This window comes from Cricetulus griseus, chromosome 6, assembly GCF_003668045.3.
Source record: "Cricetulus griseus strain 17A/GY chromosome 6, alternate assembly CriGri-PICRH-1.0, whole genome shotgun sequence".
NCBI lineage: Eukaryota > Metazoa > Chordata > Mammalia > Rodentia > Cricetidae > Cricetulus > Cricetulus griseus.
The window spans coordinates 145,460,118-145,475,373 of record NC_048599.1 but is presented as its reverse complement, the minus strand read 5'-3'; the positions used below and the strand labels follow the sequence as shown (position 1 = coordinate 145,475,373).

At 51.7% G+C, this 15,256-nt stretch overlaps 1 protein-coding gene across 1 annotated transcript in view; it reads left to right on the top strand.

The window, feature by feature from the left end:
* LOC113836527 (multivesicular body subunit 12B) overlaps positions 1 to 12,884 on the top strand; it is a 161,364-nt gene extending 148,480 nt beyond the window's left edge. Inside the window, exon 10 of the mRNA XM_027423736.2 lies at positions 9,388 to 12,884. Within this exon, the coding sequence (XP_027279537.1) occupies positions 9,388 to 9,474 (87 nt within the window). The 3' untranslated portion in view covers positions 9,475 to 12,884. The remainder of the gene's footprint in view (positions 1 to 9,387) is intronic.
* The last annotated feature ends 2,372 nt before the right edge of the window (positions 12,885 to 15,256 follow it).

Genomic DNA, 15,256 nt, shown 5'->3' with positions numbered 1-15,256 from the left:
TTTCCCTGTTTTTCCTTTGTCTGTGCTGTGCAGCTAATCTTGGGTGACAGTGGGGTCTGTGATGGTATGTGATCATCCTGTCAGAGGTCACATCATCAGACTCTCCCTCTCCCAGCAGCTATCAAATGCCATGTAGTTTCTCAGCTAGGGGTGGGAGTTCGTGTGTATCTTAAACCCCCTGTGCTGTCTCCTAGCATACTGTCAAATTCCCGTGTGTTCATATGTGCGTCCATCTTGTGGTGTCTGCAGTGGGAAACACTGCATTGCTTTCTTGATTGATATTATCAAGCCAAAGCTCTATCTACCTATCTATCTATCAATCATTGTTTTTGTTTTAGACAAGCTTTCTCCGCATAGCTGTCCTGGAACTAACCTGTAGACCAGGCTGGCCTTGAACTCACAGAGATCCGCCTACCTCGCCTCCTAAGTGCTGGGATTAAAGGAGTGTGCCACCACCGCCACCACCGCCACCACCACCTGGCTTATTTCTTTTGTTAAGAATTTATTTTAACTACCCGGTGGTGGGATGGGTATAGGTATGTTCATGTTAATGAACCTCGGGAAGCTAGAGGTCTCAGATCCCCCTGGAGCTGAAGTTATAGGTGGCTGTGAGCTGCCCAACTTAAGTTCTGGGAACAGAACTCAGGTTCTCTGTGAGAGCAATGTGTACTCTTCACTACTGAGCCATCTCTCCAGCCCCTACTGCTGGCTCTTATAAATCTTTCAGTCTCCTCTTCCTGAAGCCCCAGAGCCTTGAAGGGAGGGTACAAATGTCCCTTTGTGGGCTAGATTCTCCATAGTCTCTTATTCTCTGCATGTTGACTCCTTGGTGGTCATTGCTGTCTACTGCAAGAAGCTTCCCTGATTGTGTGTTGAGTGGGGGGGGGTTGGACTCCACCCCTCTCAGTCAGACTCCTCCCCTCTCATTTTTAAGAGCTCTGTGTACTTTAAGGATGGCAACCTCAGGCTTGGGGAGAAGCTTTGAGTTTTGTTTTTCCATCATTCTTACAATAAAAACCAACGCATTTTCTTATTTTGTATTTTAAAATACTAAACTATTAAACACCAACTACATAAGAAAGAAAACTCTAGAACTGGCTTTATTTCTAATGTTTAGGCAGTTTTCAAGTAATTTTCTTCTATGACTTCCAAGTATCGTGTTTGCTGCATCTTTCCATGTGCTCTGTGGGGCTTTTCCTGTGCCTTCATTTCCAACCCTTGCCTGTGATTGCTCTTGAATACGATGGGTTAGTTCAGAACCCTCTGTGCTCCCACAGATTCTCCTAATTAGTGGCACGGTCATTCCATCTGAAACTTACAGCCTTCAAAGGGAGGGAGAGTGTATAAACTGCTTTTTTTATCTTGAGAGAGGGTCTCCCTGGTCTCACCGTATATTCCAGGATGACCTTGAGCTCATGAGTCTCCTGCCTCCGCCTTGCAAGACCTGGAATTTCAGACATGTGACACTACTCCATCTCCCATCTGTTTTTGGTGCATTTGGTTTATTTTGGGTGCGTACATATAGAGGTCAGAGGACAACATGCCTCTACCACTTTGAAGGCCCCAGGATAGAACCTTTACCTGATATCCCAGGTCATCAGGGAGCACCTTTACCTGATATCCCAGGTCATCAGGGAGCACCTTTACCTGATATCCCAGGTCATCAGGGAGCACCTTTACCTGATGAGCATCTCACAGGCCCATCCTCTGTTTTTGTTGGAACTGCACAGAACTCATGGGTAACAGGGTGACTGACATTTTACATGGCATGTCCACCTGAGGACAGATGGGCTGGCTTACCGGGTCTTTGAGTATTGGCCAATGGGAAACCAAAGGGTGTTCTTTGAAGAGTTCTCATGTGTTTCTTTTTGTTGTTCTTTTGAGATGGGGTCTCAAGCAGCCAAGGATGACCCTGAACTCTGTATGTAGCTGAGCATGACCCTCACCTTCTGGTCCTCCCTCCCATCTTTACTTCCCAGTTCTGGGGAATCAAACCAAGGCCTTGATGCATGCTGGGCCAGCCAAGCCACATCTCTAGCCCCTCCTGTTTCCTTTAAGGCACACCTGGGTAATGTGTATCGTCTTTATGGCTCCTGTCAACAGGACCTTTGCTTGTGCCATCTTATCTGTCACATGTATAGAGAAAGTCCCCAGCCTTAGTAGTGACGCTAGAGCCAGCCTCTCCTGATTGAAACAACAGTGATGCTGTTCTCCTTGTCACCCTGCCCACAGATAAGCAGCCCAGACACTGGCCTGGTCTCTTGTGTAGCAGCTGTCCCCTTACTGGTGGACTTGTCTCCTCAGCAGGACCTTCTAGGTCCCTGGGCCTCTTCAGTGGCAGTGTCTACTCTCGGTGTCACACATTCTGTAGTGTTTTCATCTTTTCCCCTGCCTAAGAGCTGGTCATGTGTCTCTCTCCTGCAGGTTCTCATCTGGATGGGTGGCCACTTCTCACCAGCAGCATTTGGTCATCTGTGGAGATGACTGTTTCCCACCCTGTGTATTAACATGGTGGACTATAACAGTCGGAGTCCCCAGATCTTCTCTCCTTACTGTCCTTGGGGTTCTGTGGTTTGCTTCATTATATCTGTGTATGTGGATACCATGTATGTGCAGATGCACTTACAGGCCAGAAAAGGGAATCCAGTCCCACAGAGCTGGAGTTATGAACAGCTGTGGGCCACCCAGGGTAGTGCTGAGACCAAACTCAGCTCCCCTGCAAGAGAAGTGCATTCTCTTAATGCTGAGCCTCTCCCTCGGTGGGTCTCAACCTCCCTAATGCTGTGACCCTTTAATACAGCTCCTCATGCTGTGATGACCCCAACCATAAAATTATTTCATTGCTACTTCATAACTATAATTTTGCTACTGTTATGAATCATAATGTAAATATTTTTAGATATAGAGGTTTGTCAAAGGGGTCACAACCCACAGCTTGAGAACTACTGCCCAATCTTTAGAATTTATTGAAAGCAGCATCTCCTAAGAGTGGCCACCAAAGACGTTATTCCCTAGTGACCTGGGGGCACCCAGCATGTAAATAAAAGAGCCGTGGAATTATAGCTGCAGCAGAGATGGGAATCGAGGCAGCATTCCCTGTCAAGGTTGCTGTCATCAGCCATACCTGTTTGTGAAAAATCAGAGTCAAGGTGAATGGCTGGTTTTTTGCCAGTCCTTCAAGGGAGGGGTTCCCACTTTTTTCTCTGGGTATAAACCAGTAAGGGACTTTTATCCCACATGTTAAAATAAGGCAATCCCCCAAACTGAGCTAGAGGCTGCCAGGCACAGGTGACAAAAGGTGAGCATACAGCAAACATGGAGTGGAATGGGCCTCACAGAGCATGCCACACGGTTTGCATGACCTAGAGAAGAGGGGCATTACAAAGCCACACAGTTTGCATGACGCAGAGAAGAGGGGCATTACAAATTACAAACTACCAGTTTACAGATGTCCAGATGGATTCTGAAATGCCATCTCAATGATAGGCAGCCCAGAGGCTGGCTGTGGCACAACTGTGGTTTCCATTCAGTACCACTCGAGCGCTGGCACGCACACACACACACACACACACACACGCATGCGCACGCGCACGCGCACGCACACGCACACACTCGCGAGCGCCTGCCCTGTGAGACCACAGCAAGAGAAGGCTTTGTCTTGTGTCTGTGGAGCAAGCTTGCTCCCATTTTCTCAACTGTGTGACTTTTCTGCCTTTCACTCTCAAATTTTAATAGTCATGAGTACACGAGATTTTTCACCTTCCTGCATGATGTGTCCCTGTTGGCAGTGGTATTGTCGTCACCATGATGTGGCAACCTCAATCCTGTACCTAACTGGGAAGTGTACGCCTCTCTCCAGGAGAAGCATAAAAGCTAATGGTCACTCTTGGAGTCAGGCGGTGTGTGCAGAGAAGACAGGACCAATGTGCTGGCTGTCATTTTACTAATCACCCTGCCCCATTAGGGGCCCGGGTCCCCCAGTTTGCCTGTGACATTCTTGCTGGACCTTGCTTTTACCCTGTCCACCCTTATCTAGGGAACAGATACCTGTAGGAAAAGTTCACAAGACATGGACCACAGAGGTCCTGAAGGACTGAATTGTCTAGGAGTTCCCAGTCCTGGCTGTTAAATGGAATACCTGGGGTCCTTGTTAGAGGGCAAATGCAAAGTCTAAGTTAAGTTAGCTCATTCCAGGAAAGCCATGCCGCAGGCCCTGCCCCACAGCAGACTGGCACACAGCAGGCTCTACCCCACAGCAGGCCCACTCCAGTCCCTCCTGAGGTTTGAACCCCATAGCCAAACACAGCTTGGAGAGCATGGAGCCCCTTGAGTGGAAAGGGGCTTTCCACAATGGAGGTTCTCTGGAGGCTGAGCTGTGGGTGAGGAAGGGCTGAGGTCTAAGAACTTATCTACAAATGGAAAACAGGTTTGAGCCCAGGCTATGGCAGTACCTGAGAGGTGAGGGATGGTGGAGTGGCCCAAGGGAAGCCTGACAGGCAGGTGAGCTACTGTGTCCAGCCTTTCAGCTTCTCTGAGCCACACAGTTATTTACAAAGCTCATCCTCAAGAACAGTATGATTGAGTTACAAAAACTTGAGCTAAGTATGGTGGTGCATGCCATTAATCCCAACACTTCAGAGAATTCCAGGCCAGCCAGGACTGCATAGAGAAACCCTGTCCAAGGAGAGAGAGAGAGGAGAGGAGAGGAGAGGAGAGGAGAGGAGAGGAGAGGAGAGGAGAGGAGAGGAGAGGAGAGGAGAGGAGAGGAGAGAGAGAAAAAAACTTAAAAACTACCTCATGATATTTTAATTGAGTATTTTGTTCTAGGCTGCACTCATAGCTATCCTGGGCTGCCTGGTCTAGCCTCTGCTCCCTCTGCCCTAGTGTTAGGCCATCTGTGGCAGCCTAGCCCTCCCTCCATTGTTCTCCACCCATGAACCACCTCTGTGCCTGAATCTTTGTCCTTTAGTTCCCTACATTAGGGGCATTACCTGGGCCCCCCAGACTTGCTCTTGTCCATAACCTTGCAGAACATTCTGTGATCTGGTACAGTATAAGCTGCCTTTGCTCTGGTTGTCACCTGGCCCCACATCCCAACTGCAGCCTATCAAAAGGTGGGTGTGGACACCTAGCCAGCTCAGGACTTGTTCCCAGTGCCCCCCTGGGCCTGGGCCAGTACTGCCCTGGCTTACTCTGGGATCTCAGCAAGTCAAACCCTTCCCCTGGTGAGTGTGGTGCTGGATAGAGACCCCCCTGCCTTTCTTATCTAGAGCCCTCTGGTGGATACAACTGGTACTGGATCAGGAGAGGAGGAGGGCCAGGTACAGCCTGCGATTGCCAACCCTCCCACCGTAGGTAGCATTTCTGTTTCAGATGGTGCCTCCCCTTGCCAACCAATAAAACAGGCCACGGCCTTTCATAAATGCTGTTGCTGTCCCCATCTCTGCCTCTTGGGGACAGGCACTGCTGGGTTTGCACAGATCACCCTGGTGGCTCCCACAGCTCTCCTGTGAATGGCAGGAGATGTCTAGTCACCCCTTTTCCTGGAGGCTGCAGTGGCCTAGCCTCTCTGATGGTGCTTCATCCTACTGACAGAACACAAGTCTTGTGGTGAGCAAGGTCTTGTGGGAACTGTGACCCATGTCTGCCTGAGAGGTCCTTGGGGCCCCTGGGAAAGTTCCCTACAGAGCCCCTGACAGTGACATCTCTTTCCTAGGCCAGGCCAGTGGTACAGTTGTGGTGACAGGCTGTGTCCACCAGAGGGCACACTGCCCTGCATTGCTCAGCTGAACTGGGCTCTGCACACCAAATGCTTTTTAATTGAAAAATTTTTTTAATTCAAAAAGGATTTGCTGTTTGTACTCAAGTGCAGGTTTTCCTTATGCAGAGACTAATGTCTTGAGTAAACAGATCCGGGCTCAAATCCACCTTCAAAGGTACTCTGTATTTGCCCAAGGGAGTGAAAGGGCTTCCAGAAGCGGCCCTAGTCTCTTGGGCAAACATTTTGGGGACGAGGAATCCCAGGCGGAGGACATCATCTGTGGGAAGGTTATCCGAAGCCTAAGGGGGATTATGTCTGGGGACATATGTTGAAATTTCATTTGGGGAATTAGGGAAAACAAGAGTGGGGGTGGCGACTTTTTCCAGCCAAGATAACCTAAAAAGGGAAAAAAAAAAAAAAAAAAAAAAAAAAAAAAAAAAAAAAAAAAAAAAAAAAAAAACAACTCCAGGGAGAGGGCAGGGGACCAGCAGATCTGTGTGTTGTATCAGCCCCCAGGGTCTCCATGTGCCCGGGCTATAGGGCAGGAAAGGGCAAGTGTGAACTTGCAATCCCTCCTCCCCCCCACACACACACTCCAAGCCAGGATGCAAGAGAAATGGGAATTCAGATGGTGAGCTGGAAGGCAGATCCCTGCCCTGCCAGAGACCCTCAATTACTCCCAACCACTGACGGCCTGGACCACATGATTCCCACAAACTGACCCCTCACTGCCTGGTCAGCCAATTGCTCCCCTCCCACTGCCCAGAAAGCTCCAGCCGCATGCAGGTACCCAGCCCCAGCCTGTCTCAGACTAGATAGATTGTCTGGAGCTGAGCCAACCAGACAGTATCAAATGAAGGGAGCCCCACTGTCCTTTGGGCTTCCTCCTGCCCTGGAAGCAGTAGCACAGAAGTTCAGGCTGTGTCTCCTGCCATGACCCAGCTGGCATCACCTGAGCTTTCCTTCCCCTCACCTGAGGGGCATTGCACCTCTGCCCTGGCTTCCAAAGTGGGGTACCCTCCTTGTCCCTGACCCCTCCTTCCTAGCTCTAGCTCACTCTCATCTACTCAACCACCAAGTCACAGCCCTGGCCCCTCCCACTCCTGCCCTCCCCACATCACTCCCAGATGGTGTTGGTCATGGGATTGATGAGGCTGGCTCTCAGTCACCTAGAAGCCACTTGAAAATACACACTTCAGATCCATCCCAGACCCACCACCAGCAGTCAGAATTGCATCCCACCTAGCCTGGGGCTGGTGGGCTCCCAGGTGAGGGTCTGTGGATCACACCGGGGTGTTGCCTTTCACACTGTCCCAGGGCTGTGCATCCTGCTTCCAACGGCTGCCAGTCCCTACCCTAAGGGTATAGGCCTGTCTTCTTGTCTTCTGAATGTATGCTCTTGTCACTGTGGCCCCAGCTACTCCTGGGGACTCTCTTCCAGCAAAACTAAATCCCTGTCCTCTCCCCATCCTGCACTTCCTCTGCTGTTCTGATGCTCTTTGTACTGTTGGGAATGGCACCTGGGCCCTCCACCCTCAAGCCTGTACTGTTAAAACCCTCTGCATTCCTGCCCAGTCAGTCATGGTTTGTTTGGGAAAGGCCTGTGCTCCACTAAGTGTCCTTGCTTGAGTCCTGGGCTATGTGGAGGTTCCTGGATCCCTCTGCCACCACCCTATAAGCCCCTGGCATGAAGTATTTCATAGAACTTATGCCTTTGCAATCCTGACCCCGCTCCCCGAAATGTTCCTCCTCCCACCCACCTCCAACCCCCTGCAGAGTAAGGCATGTAGGTGCCGGGAAAGCCAACAGACTTTTGCTGTTCACTTACATGCATACACCTGAGCAGCCACCAAGTGGCAGTGTTGTGCTGACCATTGCCTGAAACCTCGTGGGTAGCCAGCTCTAGCCTGATGGTATGGGTTAGCCAGATGGGATGGTGTGCCTTCAAGGGTCACTAGAGAGTAGGAAATTGGAGAGGGGGGGTAATGTGGGCTGCTCTGATGGGCTCTCCTCATAGCCACCAGATGTTTAGTCGAAGAGGCTTGCTACCAAGGATGGGCCTGTGCCACCTCTGGGATTTAGCAGACCACACCTCACCTTAGATCCAGGGTGGGGAGATCTGCCTGAGGGTTCCTGCAGCACCCAGCCTGCTCTCCGTTTACCCGTCCTTGTAACAGATGCTGTGAGGCAGGACACACAGGGATGCATGGGTGCTATCATGACTTCATGGTCACACACTGACCTCGGCTCCCAGCTGCTCCTCTTTCTCAGCAAGGGCTCCTTGCTACCAGCAGCTCTCTTTGGCTGTATAGTGGGCCCTGTTTGGCCAGTGTGCCTGGTAACAGGAGCATGGGGCCACACAGCCTGTCTGGGGTCTGTAGCTTCTCCTGTTACGGTTTGACCATATTCTCCTCTGCAGGCTGTGTATTGGGTGTGTGTCCTGCAGAGTGGTCGAATTCAAAGACAGGGCTCTTCTCATAGCTGCTTTCTCCTTTTCAGGGCCTCCCTCTCCTCACCACTTATGGTCTATTGAATATGTTTGGCAACCAGTAACCTAAACACCTCTCACCTAATGCTGCCTATTGGGGCACCCCAGGCTATCCCACAACCCCCTCCACCTCTGCCAGGATAAGGAACCCTCTGCTGTACCTCATCATGCCCACACTGAATGTCTCAGCCTTCAAGTGAACTGTAGGACTCTTCTCCCTACCCAAGATACTCGCTTCTTCTCAGACTTTTCACTAGACTTGGATCTTTTATTTTCAGCCTCTACAGAATTGGGGTCTCCAGTGCAAGAGTTAATAATTCTCCATAGAACTGGTTCTTGGCTCAGGATGACAGCATGGCAAAATGCAGGTTCACATACACTGGCCCACCCCCACCAGGAGTTGCTTGGCCCATCTGTATAACTGTGCAGGGTCTCCACCAGGGAAGGTTCTGGGTGCAGGGAGGAACATTTGCAAAGGGTATGGGGTGATAAGAGTCCTTCCAGGCCCTCAGGCTACAAAGGTGCTGTCCTGGACAGTGCACAGTGTGCCCAGTGGCAAGGAGTCCCAGGACATGGATGCTGAGGGAGGCCTCTGGTCAAACATGGCGTCCACTCACAGGTCTGTCCTCAACAGCCTTGCAGTGGTCCCTCCTTGAGGTACAAGCAGGAACAGGAAGATACTTGCCTTTCAGCCTGGCACAAGTTCTCATGTGAGCTTGCCATTGGCACCAGAAGTGTGCACTGCTGGTGCCAAAGTCTCACCCTGCAGAGGCAGGCAGGGATTGTGAAAGCTACCCATTGTCACCTCCCGAGCATCTCTCTCCCTCTCCCTCTTCCCCTCCCTCCCTCTCCCTCTCCCTCTCCCTCTCCTCTCCCCTTCTCCTCTCCCCCTCCCTCCCTGTCTGTCTCTGTCTCTCTCTCTCTCTCTCTCTCTCTCTCTCCTCTCTCTCTCTCTCTCTCTCTCTCTCTCTGTCTCTCTCTCTCTCATATGTACCCACAGTGACATACTATCCCAGCTCCAGTTCTCAGCAGCTACTCTGCCCAGGGTTCAGCAGGGGCTGGCATCACCTCTGCTCATCTGGGGCCTTTTCTGGGGTCCTCTTGCCTGATTGTGCCTCTCTGTTCCTTCCTCTTGCAGTACGAGTACAGTTTCCGCACAGAGCAGAGCGCAGCAGCACGGCTCCCACCCAGCCCCACCCGGTGCCAGCAGATCCCCCAGTCCTGAGGAGCCCACCGCCTCCTGGGGGAGAAGACATCTCCTACCTGATGCCCAGACTACTGATGGGGTGGCTGGGGTGAGAGTTACTCCCTCTCCCACCTGCCCATTCTGCTTGCCCTCCCCACTGACCAAGAGACTTGGGGCAGCTGTGTGGCCATATATGGTCATCAGCTTGCCTGACAAGACTCCCCTGCCTCCCTGGGAACGTTGTTCATAATTGTGACTAATGTATGTGCTGTTAGTGACCAGAGGCTCCTAGCACACCTGTGTGATGACCACTTACCCCACAAAGAAAGAAAAATCCTTCCCTACCTGGAGTCACCCATGAGGGCCTGGGCACATGCTCCAGCAGCCCAGTGATGCCCACTGGCTCCCTTCAACTGACCATTGCCCACTACGAGAATCCCGCAAAGCCACTGTCCCTCCTGGAAGATTCCAGGGCTGACTGCGTCACATAGGACCCTGCAAGATGCACTCATCATCTCTGACCCAGGCTACCTGGGAACAAGTACACCTGGTCAACAGGCTCAAGTGGCCCATGCATTTCATAATGACACTGAGAAAACGGGACTCTTCCCCCAATGTACACACTGGATGTCCAGAGCACAGATGGAACCCCATTTTCTGTGAAGGTGACTGGATGCCTACCTGGAAGGAGACTTGGCTACTAGGGTGCCGTGCCTGGCCACAGCGCTACTCCCCATAAAGGGCTCATCTATGGAGCTTACACCTGCCAGCAACAGCTCCATATGCCTCTGCCTGGTGCCCTGACCTGGTGGCAACTGACACAGAGCATGCTTTGAGAGGTGTGGTGCCCCGCCCTGCAGGAACATTGTACAAGGGCACCAACTCCTCTCAGCCAGGCCCACCAACTGTCTAGAAAGCACCTCCTACCAGTGATCTGCTGTTTTGAAAAGTCCCTCTGTCCGGGGCCTCTGAATTTGGGCTAGAACATTTCACAGGTGTCCATCTGAGGTGCCAAGTTAAACTCCACATGTGCTGCCATGAAAACAGTGATTGCAGCTGTCCTAGCTCTCAGCCACACCATGACATGCTGCTTTGCCATAATTGGCTACTAGGGTTTGTCTGACATTGTCCCCAGAGCGTCTGTGGATGTGAAGGTGTGCACGGTAGTCAGTGGCCATAGGCAACTACATATCAGCTGTACAAACCTCTCCAGTTACAGCTCCAGAGACAGCCACAGGCAGCTGAGTGGACAAGGTACAAAAGGATCAGGAGTAAGAACCAGCCAACAAGATGGCATGAGTCAGGCAAGGCCAAAAATACCTCACCAACCTCCATCAGCCCCTCAGCTCCAGCTCCTTGGGCCTTTTGTGGTCTACCCTCCCTCCTCAGTCAGCCTTCTCTGCTTGATGGTACTTTACTTCTATGTGTCAGGAATGGTCACCTCACCTCCTTCTCTCAGATTTGAGCACACCCTGTGGGGTACCCACTAACCCCTTGCCTCTGGGCCCTACAACCTCCAGGCAGCACAGGCCATGAAAAGTGGTTAGCTCATCTGCCGGTGCCCCAGAGGCCTGTGGGGTCAAAACCTAGTGTCAAGCTGGTGCTCAACAGAGCTGATGAACTGTCCCCAAGACAGCTCCACTTGTAACACCAAGTGGCTTGTGTGAACTGAGAGGGGGCAACCACTCATAGTCTGAGTTAACTGGGAAGGTTGGGGGACAAAGCTCCGGGCTCTCCGGGCCACTTAAGCTTGTGCACATTGTCTTACCACCTCTTTCCAATCCCCAGTTGTGAAATCATCCTTACCAGGTGATGCCAGGTGCCCCCCCCCCCTTCCCTTGATGGAGAATGTGGCTTCCCTGCCGCTCTTACAGGCCCTGAAGTTCAAAGATGAAAACAGTGGACCCTTTGTCAGTGATCAAAAAGGCCAAGTGAAGAGGTCCCTGGAGAAGGACGAGGGCTCAGCAGCCCTCTCATACACTCCCACAGGACTCAGCCACAGGGAAGAAGGCAAATACATGCTCTGAGCTAGAGCAATCCCGGGACATTGCAGATGTAGTTTAAGAATAACCTTGACTGTGAATGTTGTAACATCAACAGCTTCTAGCTGGTGTCTGTGGTAGGTTTTAGGTTTGCACCCAACCCCTGGTTTCTTGTCTTCTGACGGTGGTACTGGCGGTGTGGCCACACCCATGTCCACCTTGTATACGCCTGGCACAGACCCAGACCTGGGAGGTGGGGCTGCAGCTCACAGCAGAACTGAGTGGCCTCTTGTGCATGGTGTGGAACACTTTTCGGCACCACACCCTAGCCACTGTGAGATGAGCACACAGAATTGGTGGGAGACGTGAGGAGCTGCAGCCTCTCCCTTGGGTCTCCTCCCTTCCCCACCAGCATGTCCCATGACTGCTGCTGTCCCTGCCAAGCACACACATCCCTCTTGAAAAAGCTAACCAGAGCACAGCACCCTACCCTACCGTCCCCCACACTGAAAAGTTGGTTCTTTCTAAGGGCCTGGGAAATGGCACACAGGTGATACGCAGGGGGAGGGGGAGGTGGGCTCCAGGCACACTTGCAAATTTATCATATGGCCAAGTCTAAGAATCCATGTCAGCCCCACTTGCCTTGGGAAAAGGACAGATTAGAGCCATGAGTGTTCTTCCTGGGGATCAGTGCAGGAAGAAACTGAAACCCCTCTGTCAGAAGGACATACACACAAGGGGACTGAGATATGAGCACGCCCCCCTTCCTTCACTGGGCACTAAACTTGGCAGTCTTAAGCACATTTCCTGTCACCCCCAAACAAGCCCAGCATTGGGTGCTCTTTGTCCCTGTCACATGAAGAGTCTGAGACATATCTGTAAGCTTGGCAGAGGCAGAACCTAACCCCAAAGCCCCTGGGCCAACCATCTGTTCTTTGTGCCCATCCTGTAATGGGGCTTTCTTTTGCTATGGAGTCACCACACCACGGCAATGGGTTCTGGACATGGGTCAGGCTGAGACATGTCCTGCTCCCATGACCCCAGGGTCCACAGCCTGTGAGCACCTCTCCTGCTGCATTCATAGCAAAGGGCCTTGTATGCATCGAGCCATGAAGTGCTGAACTCACAAAATTGGTTTGCATCCTGACTCCCAGAGCCTGATGGAGAAGCTGGGCTTCTCCCTGTACCCAGCTCCCTCTAGGAGACTCATCAGGGTGGCCCAGCTTTCTTCCTCTGCTCTGGGTGTAAACCTCTGAGCAGCTGCAGCCATCAGCACTCGTTCAGGCTTTGTGCCCCTTCAAAGGCTCCTGAGCAGTTGGGCCACTGTGTGGCGCTGGGACGAGGACCTTAGGCACAGCTGCCTTCCTGTGTATTTATTCAAGGTGACTGCTTGGCAAAGGGAGGTTTCACTGTGTGATTGTATTCTTAATATAATTTGTTAAATAAATGTTTGTTTTAACCTCTTTCCCCCAGTTTGCTGTTATTTTTAAGGCCGCCAGAGGTCAGTGTACCCCAGGGGAGGCCCTCTGCCCAACTGTAAGCTGTCGCTCCTACTTTCCAGAGCTCCAGGGACCAGGTGGTCACTACTTTAGCTTTTCAGATTTCTAGAAAGAACTGGCTGGTGACTTGAGGATTTCAGGACCACTGGCATCCTTGACCCCCAGAAAGTCCTGAGAGAAATCCCAGTTGCTGTGAACACAAGGCACCAGAAGAATGCAGACAGCTCTTTTATCTCCTGGGCCTTAGGGCTTGTCTGGGTATCAGAGTTGGGATGCAGCTCCTCTGCTTTGGGCCTGTCCTAACTACTCACCAGCTGCAGGATGCCACCTGCAGAGATGACCCAGAGTCCCACACATTTGAGATGCCTAGTGAGTTTCATTATCAGTGCTCTGCCTCCCCACTTCCTGGCTGTGACTTCTCCATCTCTAGTGTCCTCCTCACAGCCTGACTGGCAGCCTGCAGATCAGCGCACACTGATCTCAGTGGGAAGGAGCTAGACTGGTGACCTTTGACTCACCACTCCTCTCCTGGGCTTCCTAAAACTTAGGGGTACCTCCACACCTGTGTTCTCTACTTCCCAAACCCAGACTCTTATCTCCTGAGTCTTTTTCCTACATAGCAAAGTCCCTCCCCCACATCTTTGAGGGGAACCTGGTCTGAGTTCTGGTTCTGGCTCTGCAGGTTCCTTTATCTGGTCCCCAACAGCAAAGGTTCTCTGAGCCTGAGCCTCCCATGAGAACCCAAATGTCACTGAACTGTAGCCACCAGATACTCTCATCCAGCGGTGTGTCCCAAGAGGAGGGCACCATGCCCTGTTTATCATATCCTCCCCTGCCACGGGAGTGGTGACTAGATGTGAAAAGCCAGGGAAGGATGGACTCCAGCAATGCCATGAGGTCCCTCAATGGCCTCTCTGCACAAGTCTTGATGTGTCCTAAAAAAAACAGAGATGGGTCTCAGCAGGTTTGCCCCAGCACAGGCTTGCCAGGCTCTGGTAGTGGTAGTGGTGACTCGCCTTGGCTGTAGACACTCCCTGGCAGCAGGTTCTGGGGAGAAAGGCAACAGAAAGCCTGCTAGGGACTAGGTTTTCTGGTTCTGTTGTTTCCTACCTGGCTCTGGGTGGAAACTCTTGGCCTTGCAAAGTTGTGGGAAACAGAGCTGTGGAGGAAAGCTGTCAGCCAGCACCCTTCCCAGACTGGACCTAGTGCTCCCACCTCCCCTCTCCCACACCGAAGGCTCCGGAGCTGTGGCCAGCCAGCAGCCCTTGGGAATGGTAGGGCTGAGACAGAGACCTAGAAGGTCCTGAGGTCTGGACCTCAGACTGGGGACACACAATTGAATGGCCTGAGGTGTGCCCATCTTCCACTCTCGATGTCTGTAGGAGGGAGCATAAGACATTCAGCCCTAGCCACCGCTGGGACTCTTGAGAGCTCCTCAAAAACTCCAGCACCACACCTACCCCAGGAGAGCAAACAATAGCCTCTGTGGGGGGCAGTAAGCCCCAGGGGTCCCCCCAAGGCCCTCCCCTGCTGTGCCCACCCCTGCACGCAGGTGATCTCAAATTGTTGCTCAGAATGTCGAAAGCCAGGCTTCCAGCACTTCCCAGTGTTGTGGTTTGGATCTTTCAAGTCTCAGAAGGCCACAGCTTGGCTCCCCCCCCCCCTTACTCTTACCACTTCTTGACTTCCTCCTCCACAGGCATCCCTTCCCATAACAAGGAATCCAAGCAAAAGGACCAAGGTAGGAGGATAAAGAATTTGGGACCAGCCTGAGCTACATAAAGTTCTAAAAATGAACAGTAGGAGGCATCCACATTGGGCAGGTGACAGCCACCTGTAACTCCAGCTTCAGAAGGTCCAATGCCTCTGGCCTCTATGGGCACCTCTACAGGCACACACACACCTCCATGCAGACACACACACACACACACACACACACACACACACACACACAAATAAAAACTTTTTAAAACATTGGAGCTGACGATATAAGTCAATAAGAGCACTTGCCTAGTACGGGTGAGGCCATGGGTCCAATCTCCAGTACCACAGTAATATTACTAATAACTAATAATAAACCCTAGCACCACAGTAATAATTAAAATAATAAAAGAAAAGTAAACATGGGGCTGGAGAGATGACTTAGAGGTTAAGAGCACATAATCTCTTGCAGAAAACCTGAGTTTAGCGCCCAATACCCATGTCAGCTCACAACTACCTGTTACTCCATCTCCAGGGATCTGACACATGCTTTTGGCCACTGAAGGTACCTGCCCTGTGCATATTCTCTCTCTCTCTCTCTCTCTCTCTCTCTCTCTCTCTCTCTCTCTTTCTCTCTCT